An 18,812-nucleotide genomic window follows, 5' to 3' on the forward strand; every position below is an offset into this window, starting at 1 on the left:
GATTGTACACAGCGGCTTTTATGGGCCGCTGCCCGCTGCTCACACCTGATTGCAAGGGATGCTGGGAAATGTGGTCTCCCTGCCCGAGTGAAGGTGTTCACGGAGGCACAGTGCCTGTGGTCAGACACGTGGTGGCACGCTCACACGTTCTCAGCGACACATTCATGCATTCACATGTGTGCACACGAGCTCAGAGCCAGGCTCAGACACAGGCCGATCACACGCAGCCACAGGCTCACTCACATGCAAGTATACCTGTTGACTCGCTGACACGCATGCTCACACACTCAGATCCATCGAAGTTCAAGTGCACATATGCACGCATACTTAGAGACACGTGCCCAGATGCACAGAAACAGACCCCTGGAGGGGTGGTGCACGTGCATGCACACGGGATATGCCTCACCACCTCCGACCTTGGCTCCCCCCGGCGTTTGCCCTTGCTGTGCGGGTTTCCAGGTGGGGAGGGGCGGCGCCCTTCAGGCCCCTGCACGCAGTTGCTCAGATTGTTCTCTGCGGGAACAGGTGAGTAAGGGCTGAAATCCGGCCAGTGCTCTGCTTGCCAAGCAGTGTGTCCTGGGCCTTGGAGCAGGGCTGCGTCCACCAGGAGGACAAAATGCCTTTTTCCACTTTTGCATAGAGATGCCGTTTGCCAAATCATGCACCCACAGGGCTGTGGCCACATTGAGGGTTTGCCATTTTCCTAATCCACATGCAATGCCCTGTGGAGTGGCAACCTTTTTGCTGCCACGGCCTGGGCAGGGCACCCAGTGCTGGCGAATGAGGCCTCAGGCAGCTGCTGCTCAGTCTCTGCCGCACAGCCTCAGTTCTAGATGCTCCTTTGCGGGTGGGCACATCTTGCTTGGGGGGGTACGGGGTTCTTGGATAGATTTCCAGTCAAGGGACTTCTGTGCCCTAAGGGCAGAGAGGGCCTAGCTTGCTGGACCAGCAGCGCCCAGAGGCAGGGGAGCTGGAGGAGGTGGATGCTCAGGAAGGGCCTGTGTCTCTTTGGCCAGAATGGAATTCCCTTTAGTAAGCCGGACTGACATGCACTGAAATTCAATTTAGGAAGCAGAAGGTGGGTGGCGTCTCTGATAATTCCCCTGTGAGTATTTCCTGCATGCTGCAGCCGCCTAAAGTGGGGGAGGGGAGGGAGGCTGTCTATTGTCATTATCAGACACCCATGGGCACCCCTCCCAACGTGCATGCTTGGTGCAGAGCTGGATCCAGGGTCCCAGGCCCGAGTCTTCGTGTGTCTGGACCCCTTGGGCTTTTGCTGTGAGGAACCTGAGGGTTCCTCCCCTCCTCCAGGTCCCCGTAATTCCTCAAGGGGGCAGGCTTGCCTGACCCTTCCTGGACCAATGTTTGACCACAGGAAATGCCAGCACCCTACTTTGTGTGTGACTTGGCTGCCCCAGAGCCCAGGCCAGCTGGAGGAGGATCGTGGCGCGGGGTCTCCGTAGCGTGTTATCTTGTGGAGAGTGCGAGGGGTGTGGGGCCCAGGGAGGAAGCGGTGTGGGAGGTGGAGGCTGCGTTCAGGGCCACGAGAAGGGGGCACCAAGGGGCGGTTGTGGCAGTGTGGGGATGTGGGGGAGGGCGTGACACCCTCAGGAGATGCTGTCAGAAACTTGGGTGCAGGGGAGAACCCCCAGAGAAGCTGGGGATGCAGGGATGAGGCTAAGACCCAGATGTGGAGGCCAGGAAGTGGCTGGGGTTGAAGGGCAGGGTGAGAGGTCAACATGACCAGGCTTGGGAGGGCTCTGGGGCGGGGGCAGGGGGAGCGGAGGGTGGCCCAAGGGACCCTGAGGGCCTGTGTGTCCTAAGGACCTAAAGAACCAGTGAGTTGGGGCGGATGGCTGTGAGTGGGCTCAGGCTGGGCAGATTTGTCTGTGGTTCAAGGCTGAAGCCCCCCCAATGCCCTCATCTAGCAGGGGTAGGGCTGAGCCAGAGAGTAGAGCACCAAGGGCTGTGCCCCGATCGGCCCCTCTTGCGCCTGAGGTGTCCCCAGCAAGGGCCCCCTGGTCCTCTGCCCTGAGCCTGGCATTCTGCTGGAGCTCTAGCTCTAGCTAGCTGGCCGAGGCCCACAACCTGGAGCCCAAGGTTTCCAGGAGCTCCTGATGGCCCAGTCTAAGGAGGAAGGTGGAGGGGCTGTGGGGGAGCTGGGCCCACGGAGGAGAGCCCCTGCCAGGCTGAACCCTCAGCAGTGCCTGCCGTCTGGGGGGCCAGGGGACAATGGGTAATCAGAAGCCAGGTGCTCTGGCCCCTGAGAGCGGATCCCAGCCCTTTCCCCTGGATACCTAGCCTGGCCTGGCTCCGAGGAAATGCCTGATGAATATTCTTCCCCTAATGAAAACACAGTGAGCCCTGGCTCTGTGCAGGCCTGGTTCTGGGTACTAGAGAGACAGACTGATGGGCCTTGGGCCTTCCCTGGCAGTGAGGCCAAACCTGTGCCTCCAGGACAGAGTAGGGATGCAGTGTCCAGGCACCCAAGGCAGGGAGGAGCCTCTGGAGGTCTACCTGGAAGAGGAGGTGTCCGGCTGGATTCGAAGATGAGTGACATATCCACGGGGTTAGGTGTTCCAAACAGAAGGCAAAGGTCAGGAGGGGCAGGTGGTGGTGGTGGTGGTGGTGGTGTGCGGTGAGGACCCCAGAGGTGTCCAGGGTCCATGCAGGAAAGGGAGCCCTGCCATGACTGGGCTCAGATGCCGCCACTCAAAGGGCTGCCAGCCGCCTCTGGAGACCTGCCAGCTGAATTTGGTGCTCGCCCAGGGCCCAGGTTGCTGGGCCATCCTTGGTGGGTCTAGGGCTCAGGTGGGGGTGGGAGGATAGACCGTGTTCATCCAGGCTGGAAGTCCACGGCAGCCAGGCCTTGGCCTCACCCTGGACCTGGAGCCCAACACTCTCATGTTATAGATGAGGAAACTGAGGCCCAGAAAGTGAAAGAAACTTGCCCACAGTCACAGTTCAGTCAGGAACTAATGACAGAAGGGGTCTCAGCCTCTCAGGTTAAAATCCAAGCCAAGAGTCAACCGCCTAGCAGATCCCTGAGGGGACAGGAGGACGAGTCAGACCTTCTGGGGCTCCTTGTGAGGCTTGGCCCTTCTCTGGCCTCTAAGAGCCACAGAAGGGACTGGATAGTCCATTGGTTCACATAGCCTGCCACTGACACCTGGCAGACCCTGGAAGTGCTGCCCACCCCAGGCCTTAGCATCCTGCTCCATAAAAAGTCTGGGTTGGACAGTCCCAGCTCCACGAAACATGATTCTCTGCTCTTGGCTCGAAGAGTTTTCCAGTGTGGCTGAGTTCCTGGAGGGCCAGGGGCCCTGAGGCTTCCCTATCTGGGGTGCAGATGAACCCCTGCCCAGGGGGAGATGGGAGCCTGGTGGGAAGAGTAGCTTGAGAGCTCAGCCAGGTCGTGAGTTCAGTAGCAAGATCTTGGCTGCAGCTGGCTAGTGTGGCCAAGGACAGCTCTGCCAAGTTGCTGGAGCTTGTGATCTGAAGGATCAACAGAGGTGTTTAAACAGCAGTGCAGAGATCGGAACGCTTTGGGTGGGGGAGGCAGAGAAGAGGTGCCAAGGTGTGGTGGTGACACATGGCTGGCCCGGCTGCACTGGGGCAGAGGGATCTGGCAGTGGAGCCTTGGGATGCTTCCATGGAGGGGATGGGGAGATTGTGATGTCATCTGCGAAGGTCACACCCTGCAGATGGACCAGGGAGAAGCACTCAGATGGGGGCAGGGCCTGGACTGTGCTGGAGGGAGAGCCAGAGAGGAAGCCTGCATCCTCCACCAGGCCCAGAGCCTCCCCATAAGAGGAGAGGGCCCTCCTACCCACCACCTAGACCTTAGACCAATGGAGTTGCAGTGCTTTGATTTGAGGGGGGCCCAGGGGGCTGATGGGAGTTGTAGTTGTTGACCCAGGGGCTAAAGGGAATTGTGGTCCATACCCCTGTAAGGGCTAATGGGAGTTGTAGTTCTCACTCTTTGGGGCTGGTGGGAGTTGCAATTTTGGCCCAGGGGACCCCAGTTATCAGACCTAGGGAGTGAGGAGATTCCCCCCGCCCCCCAATCCCAAAAGCCTTCCCCAGTAGTTCTCCTGGGCCCTATATTAGCAAGTGCATCCTTCCCAGATGGCTGTGTGTGTATTTTCTTTTCTTTTTTTGCTTTCTTCTTCTTTCCGTTGTTTTATTATTGTTTTAACAATAATAAGAGGGCCAGAGGCAGTCAAGCCCTGGCCAGGTCCTGGCGGCCCATGGGGGTTCTGGGGAGGGGGAGGGGGGAAGTCAGTGGGGGTCAGAGGTGGAGGGTGAAGAAAGAGGAAGTTGGGGATTTAGGGTTAGCTCAAGAATCAAGTGTCCTTGCCCCGTCTCTCACTCACCCCCTGCCCCTCCCCACCTCCCTGCCTCCACATGGCTTCTCACCTCCACTCTCCAAGTCCTGTGGGAGACAGGACCCTCCTCCGGTGTGTCCTTGTCTCCCTGCCGACTCTTCCTCATGGACCTCTCACCTCCCGCCTTCGATTTCTCCTCTCCCCCATGGCCAACCTGCAATTAGTCTTCAAAATTCGAAGCCCCGCCCCGTGACCATCCCCTCCCAAGTCCTTTCACCCAGTAGCAGTTCCCGCACAGCTGCTTGTCCTGTCCTCCTTCCCAAGCCCTCCTTCCCGCTGCTCGCTCCCTGCCCCACACGCTGACACCAAGTGGTGGTAACAGTTAGTTCCTCCGTTCCAGCCTTCACAGGGCAGATTTCAGCTTTGTGTCTAAAGAGGGGGAGAGGAGGGCACAAATGAGGGAGGAGAGAGAGGATTCTGGAGGAAGCAAGTCGTTCAGGGAGAGAAGAGTGAGGGAGGGAGATGCCAAACAGGTAGACAGAAAACGTGGTACGGAAAAGTTGTTTTTTCTTATTTTTTCCGGGAGAACCCGCTTACACAGCTCTGTTTGTAATTTTTTTCTTCATGCTAAAATCACACGGCCTATTTGTTGATGTAAGTTGCCTGAATTCCGTGGTATGCTATCTTCTTTTTTAAAAACAAAAGAAAAAAAAAAAAAACCAAAAGCAAAAAAAGAGAAAAATCTAGAAAAAAACCCTAAAAGATATTGTTGTTAGGTTTGTTTAAATGCTGCTCTTGTATCTGTTTTTAAAGCCTTAAACCAGTAGAGTTGTTTTTTCTTTTTTTTCCATTTCTTTTCTATTTCCTTTCCTTTCTGTTCCTTTCGGTTTCTTAAGACAAGCAAAAGACCAAAACCCAGAGAGCCACAGAGCCCGTGCGTGGGGTGCCCAGGGCATCCGAGCCGCTGCCCGCTTAAAGCGCAGGGCTCCGGCTGGCTGGCGGGCGGGCCCGGCCCGCTCTAGTCTCCGCCAAAGCCAATTGGAACCGATTTGGGTGTGTGAGGCTGTTGTTTCTCTCTCTGTGCCAGCCGCCTGCGCCCTGGCCCTCGCTGACGCCGACTCTTCTGTCTTCTCTCTCTTGTTCTAGGAGGAGAGTTAATATTGCCCATTATCACGGAGGACTCCTTAGACCCCCCTCCCGTGGCCACCCGATCCCCCTTCGTGCCCCCACCCCCCACCTTCTACCCCTTCCTCACGGGCGTGGGTGCCACCCAAGACACCCTGCCCCCGCCTGCGGCCCGCCGCCCGCCCGCCGGGGGCCCGTGCCAGGCCGAGCAGGACGACAGCGACTGCGAGGAGCCCATCGAGGCCTCGGGCTTTGCCTCTGGAGAGGTCTTTGACTCCAGCCTCCCCCCCACGGACGACGAGGACTTTTACACCACGTTTCCCCTGGTCACGGACCGCACCACCCTCCTCTCCCCCCGCAAACCCGCTCCCCGGCCCAACCTCAGGACAGATGGGGCCACGGGCGCCCCTGGGGTGCTGCTCGCCCCCTCCGCCCCGGCCCCCAACCTGCCAGCGGGCAAAATGAACCACCGAGACCCGCTGCAGCCCCTGCTGGAGAACCCACCCCTGGGGCCCGGGGCCCCCACGTCCTTCGAGCCGCGGAGGCCCCCTCCGCTGCGCCCCGGCGTGACCTCTGCCCCTGGCTTCCCCCGTCTGCCCACAGCCAACCCCACGGGGCCTGGGGAGCGGGGCCCGCCGGGCGCAGTGGAGGTGATCCGGGAGTCCAGCAGCACCACGGGCATGGTGGTGGGCATCGTGGCGGCCGCGGCGCTCTGCATCCTCATCCTCCTCTATGCCATGTACAAGTACCGCAACCGCGACGAGGGCTCCTACCAGGTGGACCAGAGCCGGAACTACATCAGTAACTCGGCCCAGAGCAACGGGGCCGTGGTGAAAGAGAAGGCGCCGGCGGCCCCCAAGACGCCCAGCAAGGCCAAGAAGAACAAAGACAAGGAGTATTACGTCTGAGCCTCCCCGGCACCGCGCCCCACTGCCAGCTGCCCCTCCCGGGAGGGCCCGGGAGGAGGGTGCGGCCTTCTCCTTGCCGGGCCCTGGGGACCTGCTCCCCGGCTGCCTCAGACTTCTCTCACGAAGAGGAAACGCAAAAAAAGAAAAAAGGAAAGGAAAACCCCGTGCTCGTCCCCTTCCTCCTGCCGTCTGTCTGGCGCCGAGTCATGGTCCGTCCCGGGGCTGTCCGGCCCTCTTAGCTCTGCGCCCGGCGGGCAGGGCACGTGCTCACAGCCCTGGGTTGATTTATTTTTTTAAGGGGGGTAGTTTTATTTTGGTGGGGTTGGGCGGGAAGGAAGGCTGGGGGTTTTGTACAGTGTCCACTACTCGTCCTGTTCATTTTCCTCCATTTTTCTTCTTCCTCCCGCTGTCCCTCTTGCCTTCCTTCTCTTCCCAAGACCTCCAGTCCCCACCCCAGGCTTGCTGTGTCTCTCTGTCCCCACCCTCCTTCCCCGTTGATCCTCTTGTGTGTGTCTGGTTTCTCCCTTCCTTTCCTCCCTTTGGGTTTCCAGAGTCGGTGGGAGAAGGGCGGGAGGGGGGGGCGGAGCGGCCCGGAGTGGGCGGGGCGAGGCGGTGCAGGGGGAGGCCCCAGACCTCTGGCTCCGCCCACCAGGAGGAGGTGCCTGCCGGGTGCCGCCCAGGGAAGGGGCTCCGGCCTGGGAAGGTCTGTTCTGCTGTGTGCCGCCGGGCGACGTGCATTGATGGGGAAGCTGCTGGAGGAGCAGGGTGGGGGGCGGGTGGGAGGGGAAAGGCAAATGCAGATATATATTGAAGACAAATAATCTAGATACCGCAAGCAGCGGCCTGTGGCACCCATTGGGCGCGGGCAGCAGGGAAGAGAGGGAGCCAGGCATTGCCCGTGGACTGCTGGGGTCACTTCTCTGCCCACAGGCTCCCTGCTCCCCCAGTTTTTTTTTTTTTTTTCCTCTTTGTTAACAAATGTGTCTGAGTCTTGGAAAACACCCCAACCCCGGAAATGTGTGGGAAAAGAAAACAAAAACTTTCCAAATCCAACGGTCCTGTGCAGTTTGTTCGGGGCGGGTGCTGTTGGGACATTGGTCCCAGCTCTGGGCTGAGGTCTGGGCCCAATGTGGAGCCCATGAGAGCTGTGGTAAGTAGCCCCCAAAGTTTTAGGCTGAGCATGGCACCTTGGGGCCATTTGTCTCACCCCCATGTCCCAGGGGGCTGGGGACAGAGGCCAGAAACAGCCCTCAGTCTTGTGAGCCATGACTGGTCTCTGGATGGTGGGCCCTGGACCTTAGCTTCCCAGAGGGCAGGCAAATCCCAGAGGCAGGAGCATCCTTTGCCCCCTAGTGGCTAAAGAGGGCCTGCACTTCTGTTGGCCGCACATGCAGGGCCTTGACACAGCCCTTGGGGGAGGCGATATTATTCCTGGATCCGAAGAGCTTCCATGGCTGGTCCAAAGTCTCAAGGCAAATCAGTGCCCAAGTTCACATTTGCCCCCAGTTCTGCAAAAAGCCCAGAGTCTGCCCCTTCTGCGTCTCTACGGTTCAGATCTTGCCCTGCACGGGCTGATGGTGGGCAGCCCCTGCGGCTGCAGGTGGGAGTAGAGCCATCACACCCCACCTCCAGGCGTTTGCTCCTTAATGGGGACACTAAACAGGCCCACGGCCCCAGACACACCGCAAGACGGGCCTGTATTTTTTAAGCTTCTCACTCGCAGGCAGCAGAGACTCTTGAGGTTGGGGTTGGACAGGAGGACCTGAGTATTTGGGCATCTGTGGGAGGGCAGAGTGTGGCTGGGTCTGCATCTCCCTGGAGGCCACAGTGGACCATCAGGCCCCTGGACACGTGACTCAGCCACGTTTCTGTCACTCACCTCTCCTGCCTTCTGCTTAGTGGGTCTTGCCTCCCCCCGTTGGCTCTGCTTTCTCATGCTCTTGGCTCATCATCGCCTTGCCCTGCCCTATTCTGTTTCCTGAGCTTCCATGCTCGGGGAGCTCTGCTGGTCCTTGCAGCATCTTCCAGTTCGCAAGCCTGGTCCCTCTTTAGGCCTGGACACCTCCCAGGGTCCCAGGGCTTGATGCCCGCAAGAGCCTCCCTCAGGTCCACCTCATCTCCCCTTCCTTCCTTCCATCCTGGGACAAAGCTTTTGTCGTGGGACCCTTCCCACCCTGGGATGTGCCCCAGCAGCCCTCGAGAATCCCCCCCCCCCCCAGTCCTAACAAGGGTGGGAAAGCAGGTTCTCCCTGAGCTGCTGCTGGGTGTGGGTTTCCATGGACTTGGCCTCTCCTTGCCCTCCTGAACCAGCCACCAGGAGGGAGTGGTGGGCCCCGCTTGTCTCCTGCTCACAGGCTAGGAGGTCTCATTCCCAAGGTCAGCTGGGAGAATGGGGGAGGGCAGATGTTTCAGGACATCCTGTTCCTGTGCTGGTGATGGCTTTGCCCTTGGGTCTTCTGCTGCTGCTCTCTCTGTCCGAGGAATGGAGACACATCTCAGATGCCTGTGCCCCCATCACCATGAGCCAAAGAAAACAACGACAGGCAGGCAGGAGTTCCTAGATGTCAAGAAGGGAACATCCTTACTCCAGAAATTTCCAGAGTGGCCTTGAATAGTCTGTCAGAGTAGGGACCAGAAAGAGGGACAGTGCAGGAGCTGGAAGGATGGGTACCCAGTCCGGCTCATTGCTGTGTGGCTGTGGGACAGGGTGCTTTTCTCTCTGTGGAAGGAAGCTAAGGGCCCGGCCACCCAAGGACTTCGTTGTAAGAGGACAGATTCCTGGCCTCTGCCACTGACTTGGTGCACTCCTGTGTAAGAGGTGGTCACAGTGCTCTTGGTTCCTTCATCCTATGCATCTGATATTGAACTTGACACTGGCCTGACGTGGCCTCCTTGGGATCTGGCTGGCCTGGCAATGACTCCCACGATCATCCAAACAGCGTCTGGGGGTAGCTGAAATTCCAGGCACCCCGCTCCTCAACTGGTATTTGCAGGGCTGTGTCAGGAGATTCCACCCGCAGGGGACAAAAGGCAGGGGTCGGGGAGGAAGCTGGCCGCGAAGTCTGGCGGATGCCTTTGACCTTGAAGACCTGCTCTGGCCACGAAAGCCCCCAGGGGAGGGAACACAAGCTCAGCCAGTGCTGGGCTCTTGTGGGAGGACACTGTCCTCCTGGAGGTGAGTATGGAGCCCCTGGTGCCTGGCACTCCTCCTCCCACATGCCCTCCTGGGTGAGCTGCTGGCCTGGCCAGAAGCAGGAGAATGGCCATCTTCCTGCAGCCCTGGGTTCTGCCTTCTGGACACCTTGGGGTCCCCAGAATGCTAAGCAAGGCTAAGAAAGGCATCTGGGGCTTGGCCAGGCAGCAGGCAGACGAGAAAGATCGCCTACGGCAGCCTGGCACAACCTCACCTTTGGGCATCTTTCCAAACATCATCTCCCTTTGTCCTGGGGGTCTTGAGTGAGGGGCGGCCACAGGCAGACAGCTAAAGGACACGAGCTCCCCTTCCCCCTGGAGGCACAGGGCCTGCAGCAGATAAGACCAAGCCCCGGAGTGATCCTGTCTCCTGGGGGCAGGGAGCCTCTTCCCGTTTCCCATTGACCTTCTCCTGTGTGTGCGTGCAAGCGCTGACAGCAGACCCTGGGGGCTCATCACTGGACTCGGTTCCTTTATTTGCTCTCTCTCTTGCCCAGTGCCCCTCTGCTCTGCGTGGGAGCTGGGGACACGCAGAGGAGGACCACCCCAGCCCTCTGGGAGCTCACAGGCTGGGGGTTGTGGGGCGACAGGGATGTGGCTATGGCCGCGCTACCAATTGCATGAGCACCTGGGGCTGAGCCTGGGGCCCCAGAACGAAGCCATTGCCCTGGGTCTGGGAGGCTGCGTGGGAGTTTGTCAGGTAGTGGCAACCGTGGCAGAGGCATTCTGGGCAGAAGACACGGCTGCGGGGATGGCAAGGGAGTGGGCACGTGGCTGGAGTGTGGCGAGAAGTGGGAGGGGCCGGAGGCATCTTTCTTGTGACGCTGAGGAGCTGGGCGGGGCCCTCCGGGTGGGGTGAGAAGCAGGGAGGTTTTGACCTCGGGCCTCGGGCTCAGGCTCGGGGGGCAGCGAGCAGTGAGGGAGGCACAGAGTCCGGCTCTGCTCCTCTCTGCAGCCTTGAAGGAGCTGGGCGCCCGGCAGCCTCCTGCCAGTCACAGCATCCTTTGCTCCTTCTGTGTTGGAGGTGGCTCCTTCCTTAGCAGGGGGAGGCTGGCTCGGCTGCAGCGGCAGCCCCGGGCCCTCTGGAAGTCAAGTCGGAAGCCAAGGCCTTTGCTCTCCTTCCTCGGAGAAGAGCCTCCTCCCATGTCCCTTGGCAGGCTTCACAGGAGGCTTAAAATCGTGTGCATTTCAGGACGAGATGCCCTTGAGTGTCACGTGTCGCCTTTTTTACGGCCCTGTCCAGGAAAGACAGGGAGGGTTATGTCTCGTTGGTGCGACCCCTGACCCTTGACCCGAGTCCATCCTGAGGACTCAGGAGATACTGCTGCCCTGCCCTCGGGGACCCAGGACTGAGTCTCTGAGCTCATCGCAGGGGAGGGATGGGGCATCTAGGGGCTTTCTCAGTAGAGTAGGGGTCTGCCAGGACCTCCAACAGGTGGTCACCCTCGGCTCTCCCCACTGCAAAGTGGTCCAACACGCCCCTCCCCTTGACCTCTCTCCACGTGCAGCAGGTGCAAGCTGGGCCATTCAGATCTCCCATAGTGGAAGGAAGGGCGGAGGGCGAAGTCCACGCTGTCAGCCTGGAGCCCCAGCCCTTGGTCCCCACTCTCCTAAGGATGAGCTGGGCCACCCTGGGCCAATCCTGTCCCTCTCTGGGCCTCTGCTTCTTCCTCTGTCCAGCATCGGGGGCGGGTGGCCAGGCCTGCCCTGTTCTGGGGTTCTCTAGAGGGAGGAGGGGACAGTCCCGGGGCTGGGTCCACTCACTGGCTCTGCACGTCATGGATGGTGTCGGGCAGCGGCAGGCTCTGGGTCTCGGGCAGCAGCAGCGCAGCCAGGCCGATCAGCACCGGCACCGCCCCGTACACCAGCAGGGGCAGGGAGGCGCCGTGTACGCCCAGCAGCCGGACCAGAGGCCCCAGGATGGCTCCCCCTCGGGCTGCCATCTGGCCCAGGCCCACCGCGGTCATCCTGCCGGCACAGATGCACCTGTGAGGGGCCACACTGCCTGCCCATAGCCTTGACCTCTCACTCCGACCCAGCCCTGCTCAGCCCTAGGAGGCACAGTGGCTGGGCTGGGCTGCACCTGGGGAGCACCGTGACCACGTGAAGGAAAGATTGGGGGCCCAAACACCGGATCTGGGTGGAGGCCACCCCCACCGCACCCTCTCAGCCCCCCTTCCTGGGGCTCACCTGATCACGGTGGGGAAGAGCTCCCCAGTGTAGACAGTGATGCAGGTGAAGGCGGCCCCCACCCCGCCGAGCCCCAGTACCGCCAGGGCTGAACGCAGGGCCCCCATCTCTGTGGATAGAGGTGAGGTTAGTGGGGGCGTGGGCAGGTCCCTGGGGTCAAATGGGGACTCTCTCCTTGACCTTCCAAATGTCTGCAGTCACCTCCACCTGGGTGACCCCAGATCCCTGACATGTGCTGTGTCCTAAGTGACACCATGGCCGCATTCTCTGCCCCCGACCCCCGTCTGCTCCCCACCCAGACACCTGGAGCCAGACCCTCCACTTCTCTGCCCTCCCCTCTCCTTGCGATCCATCACCGAGTTCTTATTCTCTCTCCACAAATGTTCACGATGTTGCCTGCTCCCTCCAACTCTGCTCCAGCCACCACCATCTCTCCCCCAGGCCCCAAGAGCCTCCTTCCTCCCTGGGCCCTGCTTAGTCCAGGGCCCTTAGAGGAGGGGGACAAGGGTCTCTCTTCATGCGTAAGCCCTCCACGGAGGGAGCCTTTGGCCATGGCCTCTTGCGCCCAGGCCTGCCCGCTCACCGTGGGGCACCAGCATGTTGGCCAGGATGCAGAGCCCCGCCAGCACCAGGGACGCCACCTGCATGGGCCGCCGGCCCAGGCGGCTCAGTAGCAGCAGCGTGCAGATCTTGGCCGGGATGTCAACAACCCCGATGAGGGCCTGGAGCAGGAAGATGTTGCTGCCCAGGGCCTGCAGGTCCAGGGCCAGGCCGTAGAAGGTGAAACCGAAGGCAAACCTGGAGGGCAGGGGTGGGCAGGTGAAGTCAGCCTGGAGATCGGGCTGCTGGTTTGTTTACAGACCTGTTTCCACCCTCTTCCGCAGGCTCGCATGGTGGTGGGTGGTCGGCAGCCTACATTTCCCAGGTTCCCTTGCCAGCGCCTCGCCTCATGGCCAATGGGAGGCCCTGGTGAAAGGCTGGAGGCGGGACTGGGGAGAAGCTGGGGTCTTCCTCCCTCCCCATCTCTGGGCGCCATGGAAGGCATGGCTGTGTCCTCTCCATGGCGCCAGCTTCCACCGAGCAGGCCCTGTCTCTGTGGCCTGGGTGGCTTCAGTCTGTGCTGGGTGGCCCCAGCTCCTGAGCTCTATGATACCTCTTGCTGCTCTCTGGTCCCTTTCAAACTAGGGTGGCTGTGCCTTCTTCCTGCCATTGCATTCTCTGACTGCCTCCTCCGTCTCCCAGCTCCTTTGCTGTGAATCCTCTTTATTAATCTCTTCTATCGACTCTCCTCCACCTGCGCCCACCGGGCCCCGCCTCGCAGCCTGACTGATCCAGGGGAGGTGCCAGGGGGGCCAACAGAAGATTTAGCAGAGGCTGCCTGGCTGGGTGCCAGCCAGAGCCCTGATCCCGAGGGTGGAGGCTGGGCCCCGGGTGGGGCTTGAGGGGACATCTACCAGCACAGGGTGGAGACACAGGTCCGGAGGCCCAGTCCGGGTGTGCAGAGCAGGGTGCTCAGGGTAGCGGGAGCCTGGCCCACACTCAGCTCCTCCTGCATGGCCGAAAGCAAGACCTGGAGTGGGAGGGGACAATGGGCACTGGGGGCATCAGCTTGCCCCCCCCCCCAAGGCCCTTTCCCTCTGTCTGTGTCCCAGGGGCCCTCTGCTGGGGCAGGGGTGGGAGCTGAGGGTTGAGCCCTGGGGGAGGGCCCCGCCTCACCTCGATGGTCAGCGTGTCCCCCACTGCCCTCTTCCCGTTCATGGCAGCCACCCTCTGCAGCTCCCGCAGGCCCCACTCCAGCCTGCCTGTGATGAGAAGCCATCGAGCCGACTCTGCCAGCCACCTGGGGTCGGGGAGGGAGGAAAGTGGGGAGGGGGGTCTCGGCCTTGGCCTGCATAAGCCTCACCGCCCACACTGTACGTAGGGTTGACAAGACCCTGTGGCCTGCTGGACTTGGGGCGTGGGAACCATGAGGGAGACGGAGGTGCCGGGGCGACTCTGACTCCAGTCCCTGGTGGGTGGGGGGCTGCTCTCAGCGCTGGGGAGGAGCAGGTGTAAGGAGCTGTTACACCTGTGAGGCTGAGACCCCGGTCGTGAAGATGTCACACAGGTGGTTGGAGGCCGGCGAGAGGCAGGACTGGGGAGGGCACTGGGGGCCTGACGCGTTTGGAGGGAGAGCCGCGGGCACAGGTGAGGTGGCTGCCGGGAGGGCCTGAAGCCCGTTTGTGGGCTGAGCGGGGGGAGCAGAGGATGGTGGCAGGGCCCCTGGAGGGAGAGAATGGGGACAGCCCATGCAGACAGGTCCCAGGAAGAGAAATTGGGTTGGAGGCGGAAAGCTGAGGGGCTGTGGGTCCTCAGATACACCCACGCCCCCCACTGAGCAGTCACGCCCTAAGCGTGGTTGGAGATGCTGACGTATGGGATTTCCTGCCGGCTCCACGTGGCAGTGGCCCTGTCTGTCCTGCACATCACCGTCCCCACTGCAGCAGCGGGGCCCCGTCCCTGTGGTGCTCAGTAGTTATTTACTGACGTGATGAAGAGGAGGGGTGGTGAATGCATGTGGGCACATGGCGCCTGTGTGGGCAGGTCTGCCCAAGGAAAGTGGGGTTCGGCCCCATGGGCCTGCATCAGCATCAGGCAGCCAGGAGAGGCGCCTTGGACTCTGCGTCACTGACTTTTACCCACTTCCCTCTTGGTACAGGGGTCAATCTGCCATCCCAGAAGGGCACCTATTGGGCACGAGGATCTCCTCTCAGAGCCACTGTGGCAGATCTGATTGCCTCCTGCTCTGGAGAGTGACTGCAAATTAGTTGCTAAAGGCTCCATTTTAAGAGCTTTTCTGCTCCAAGCTGTTGGGCTGGGAGAGATTGGTGGAGTCAGCCTTCCTGGTAGTGCGGGTACAGGTGTGCCATCCTTCACCGGGCCTCTGCCATGGCTCCAATGGCCAAGTGACTGCCAAGTGCTGGGCCTTTATGGGAATGAGCCAGGCTCATCCATCCATCCCTCCATCCACCCACCCACCCACTTACCCATCCATCCATCCATCCATCCATTTATCCATCCATTCATCTATGCATCTGTCCATCCATCCATCCACCTACCCGCCCATTTACCCACTTATCCATTTATTCCCTTATTTGTCTGCTTGTCTATCTATCCATCCATCCACCAAATATTTACTATGCACCTACTATAAGCCAGGTGCTTGGCAAGGGCCATGCCTAGTTTATTTCACGGCAGTGCAGACATTTCCTAAACCGCCATATGTGTCAGCCCGGTGTGGGGGACCAGGGAACCCTTCTGATGATTGGGCCGTGGTCGCTGTCCTCTAGCAATAATGTCAGTACGTAAGGCCAACCAACTGAGGCTGTGTTCTAAGAGTGGTGTGTGTGTGTGTGAGCGCACGTGTGTGTGTCTTTGCATCCCATCCCTCTACCTGGCCTAGTGCTGCTACACCCGGCATGGAGCAGGGGCTCAGAAACTGTGCCTGGAGGCACACATGCCACGGCAGGCAGGCGAGGACAGGAGAAGGGAAAAGCCAAGAGGTGACGGGAAGGAAGGGGAGGGAGCAGAATGAACAAGGGAGAAGCCTGAGAGGAGCAGGGGGAGGAGAAGCATCCTGAGCCCTTGGGCCCTGGGTCAAGTGGGTGAGCTGTGGCTGTGGCAGCTTCCTGGGGCTCCCCTCCAACCTTGCTCATCCCAGCCCTCTGCGCCCAAGGTGGAGGGTAGGCGGGACTGCACCCTCTGAGGGGATGGGCTGCACCCACCAGGAATACACGAAGCAGAGGAAGAAGGGGGCGGAGATTGTCAACTGCAGCAGCGCCCAGTCGCGCACACTGTAAGCCACCGCGGCCATCAGGACCTGCCCGAGGCTAAAGCCCAGGGAGTTCAAAGTCACCGCCAAGACTCGGGCTTGCACTGACGTCCACTCCATCACTGCAAAGAGACCAGGGGGGTCAGCCCAGGGCCCTGCACGAGCCTCCCCTGCACAGCCCAGGTTGCAGGACCTACGGAGGGTGATGGTGTTCATCATGACGCCCGCCGTGGCGAAGGCCACCAGGAAGCGGAAGAGGCAGTACACGGGGAAGGTGGGGGCGAAGGCGGCGGCCGTGCCTGACGCGGCCATCTGCAGGTAGCTCCAGGTCAGCACCAGCCTGCGCCCAAACCTGTGATGCATGCACACACACACACACACACACACACACACACACACGCCAGGGAGGGGGGCCAGGTCCATGGTGTGTCACGGCGCTGGCCACGGGGGCCTGGGCCCCCAGAGCCCACCCTGCCCCTAGGGATGCTAAAGCGGCTCCCAGGGTCAGACCCACATTCTCCATCCACAGAGGGCCAAGAGCCCAGGCAGGGCCCCTGTGACCCAGGTGGGAGTGAAGGCACTTGCAGGGGGTGAGCTCCCCATCAGCAGGGGCACACAAGCAGCAGCTGAAGCTAGGCATGTGGCTGAGAAGGTTTTGGCCTAAGAGCAATCAGCCTTCTCAGCCCCAGAGGAGAGTCCATGAAACCGAGGCCCAGAGGGGGACTGAGCCTTGCTCAGCGGCACAGCTCAAGGGTTAGGAGTAGAGCCACGAGCAGGTGTTCCCACTGCAGACAAAGTTTTCTCCCCAGACCCGGCTGCTGGAGGCCAGGTCAGGGCCGCTCAGGGTCAGTGTTGGGGAGTGCGGGGCAGCCAGCGGAAAGGGGGCTGAGCTCTTCACCTGTCGGATGCTTGGCCGCACACAGCAGCTCCCACCAGGATCCCGGCCAGGTAGATAGACTGGGCCATGGGCTTCAGGGCCTGAGAGTCACACACCAGGTCCCACTGGTGGGAGAGGAGGGGGAGCTGAGCCCCGGAGGCTTGGGGAGCCCAGGGGGAGGGGCAGTGGAACGAGATGGGAAGGTCCAGGGAGCTGGGGCGGGTGGCCAGCCTGGGGACCTCTGGGGCTGTCACCCCTTGCCTAAGCCCCTCGGCAGCTCCCTATCTCTCATAGGTCCAGGGTCAAGCCCTCTCGGGCCTCTGCTCCGGCACTTCGGTAGCAGCCACCCTCCCCTGGCACCTCCCCCCACTTCCCCGAGGCCACTTCCTTCCTGTTCTGTATAGAGGCCCTGTCCCACGTCCCACTCGCTGGGACGGCCACCTCTCCCTCTCTCCCCCCATCTGCTGGATGCTGCCTCTGGGAATCCAGTGAATTCTTCCCAGAGTCCCCAGGCTCCTGCAGAGAGAAAGCCGCTCGTCAGAGCGGATAAGCGGGAGCAGGGCTGCCTGGGTGTCAGACCCTCTTTAAGGGCCGCCTGCTCTTCCGCAGCCTGGCTAAGCGTCTGCCTGCAGGCTCCTTCTTGCCACCTCCCCGCCCCCCCCCGGAGAGCATGTGGCCGAGGAAGACCTGGAGGCCACTTCCGAGCGTTGAGGCCCGTGGAGGTGGCTCCTCTGGGACTGGGCCATTTTGAGCCCGGCCAGCTGCGAGCTGTGACTTTGGCCTCTAAGACGCCAGGACTTGGGGAGGAGGGGGGCCCTCACCTCCATCACGATGGTGGAGGTAAATACGCTGCGGTCGTAGACCCAGCCGTCCACGCACGGCTCTGTGGCAGCCTCACTCCAGTTGGTGGCCGTGGCATTGGGGTCCAGGAGATGCCACTGTGGCTGGCGGAAGCGGAGACACTGGTGGGGCTCCTGGTTGAGGCCGGGTGGGATGGAGACGGCCAGGAGGGCCTCGGGGTTCGGGGCTCCGGACGCGCTGGCCTGGGCCGTGCTGTTGTCCAGGAGGGGTGCCCAGCAGCGGTGGCTGGGCACGGCGGCTGAGAAGTTCTCCACCATGCTCTGAGTGGTAAGCCACATGATGGGGACCACCAGGGCCACCGTCTGGAGAACCTGGAACCTGCCCAGGCCGCCCACTCTGTCTAGGAGTTCAGAAAAGGCCATGGAGACTGCCCGGGGGCCGGTGGAGGTGCCCACTTCACAGAGGCCGACCCAGGCCAGAGGGGCCCCTCACCTGCGACAGCTCCAGCTCTGCCAGCCGGGCCGCCTGGAGCATGGCAGCAGCACCCGCTTTGCAGACTCGGCCCTCAGATCTCCGGGCGCCCGCTCAGCCGCCGTCACTCAGGGTGGCTCCGACGGGGACCTGAGACTGTGAGGTGTGACCCTGAAGCCACTGGCACCTCCCCAGAGATGCAGCTGCCCCTGGGAGAAGCTGATCTGGGGAGGTGGGAAGAGAGCACACTAAAGTCACCCAGGCTGGATTCCTGTGACCAGGTGACACTGTGGAGTCGGGGTTAGTCATCGCAGCCTCCGTCAAAGTTTAACCCGGCCCTGAGGGAGGTGCAAGTTCAAAGGAACAGAAGCTCCTGCCCTGCATGGGCTCCGAGGCCCTGGCTCTGCCCTGGGACACTGCTGCTGCTGCCCCTCAGCACCGCTGCCACCCCAGGGGCCACGCTGGCCGGGGGCCTCCTGATCTCAGGGCTTGAGTCACCGGCAGGCACCCAAACCCTCAGGTCCCAGCCAGTGTGGCCCAGCACCCCCACCCTTGGCTCCTCACTTGCATGTGTCTGCTGTCATCGATGCCACATACCCCCCCTTTGCTGTCACCCTCTCCTGAGCCCTTCATGGGGCTTTCCAGCATCACCAGACACCCCATGGACTCCTCAGGCTCAGTGTTACCCCAAGACCTCTGCTCCTGTTCCCAAATCACTCCCAAATCCCAATTTTTTTTTTTTTTTGTCTTTGGTCCTTTTAGGGCCACACCTGTGGCATATGGAGGTTCCCAGGCTAGGGGTCTAATTGGAGCTACAGCTGATGGCCTACGCCACAGCCACAGCATCACCAGATCTGAGCCACGTCTGCGACCTACACCACAGCTCACGGCAACGCCGGATCCTCAACCCACTGAGCAAGGCCAGGGAATCAAACCTGCAACTTCATGGTTCCTAGATGGATTTGTTTCGGCTGAGCCACGATGGGAACTATCCCAAATCCCATTCTTGCTTCTCACCTCTGCTTCTCACCTCCCAAGGCCAAGCCCTACTAACTTCTCCTCTCCCACCTCTCCCTCTCCACAGCTGTCCCCTCCCTGGTCTCCCTGCC

General features: G+C 61.0%; 2 protein-coding genes across 60 annotated transcripts in view; one reads left to right on the forward strand and one right to left on the reverse strand.

Annotated features, from left to right (window-relative positions):
* Positions 1-6,521, forward strand: part of NRXN2 (neurexin 2) — a 100,124-nt gene extending 93,603 nt beyond the window's left edge. For 32 of the 50 annotated variants that reach the window (XM_085009947.1, XM_085009948.1, XM_085009930.1 and 29 more), the window contains one exon: positions 5,475-6,521. In XM_085009947.1, coding sequence (XP_084866073.1) covers positions 5,475-6,361 — 887 coding nt within the window. In that variant the 3' untranslated portion in view covers positions 6,362-6,521. The remainder of the gene's footprint in view (positions 1-5,474) is intronic. The other 18 variants (XM_085009949.1, XM_085009950.1, XM_085009958.1 and 15 more) reach the window with 1 other exon arrangement.
* A 3,491-nt stretch (positions 6,522-10,012) lies between these two features.
* On the reverse strand, positions 10,013-17,982 carry SLC22A12 (solute carrier family 22 member 12). Of its 10 annotated transcripts, none has more exons than XM_005660741.4 (11): positions 17,725-17,982; positions 17,253-17,375; positions 16,453-16,556; positions 15,752-15,906; positions 15,508-15,676; positions 13,460-13,583; positions 13,198-13,313; positions 12,327-12,541; positions 11,744-11,852; positions 11,318-11,521; positions 10,013-10,788 (listed from the first exon to the last, which is right to left on the reverse strand). In XM_005660741.4, the coding sequence occupies exons 1-11, from the start codon at positions 17,764-17,766 to the stop codon at positions 10,725-10,727; spliced, it is 1,425 nt and encodes a 474-aa protein (XP_005660798.3). In that variant the 5' UTR covers positions 17,767-17,982; the 3' UTR covers positions 10,013-10,724. The 10 variants fall into 10 exon arrangements, with proteins under 10 accessions (XP_005660798.3, XP_084866127.1, XP_084866133.1 ...); XM_085010001.1 differs by having other exon boundaries at positions 17,253-17,474; XM_085010007.1 differs by lacking the exon at positions 15,752-15,906 and having other exon boundaries at positions 13,198-13,292.
* Positions 17,983-18,812: the final 830 nt, after the last annotated feature.

Source organism: Sus scrofa, chromosome 2 (assembly GCF_054392235.1).
Source record: "Sus scrofa isolate SSC_HxYL_T2T_F1_AM1 chromosome 2, Sscrofa_HxYL_maternal_Yorkshire_Landrace_v2.0, whole genome shotgun sequence".
NCBI lineage: Eukaryota > Metazoa > Chordata > Mammalia > Artiodactyla > Suidae > Sus > Sus scrofa.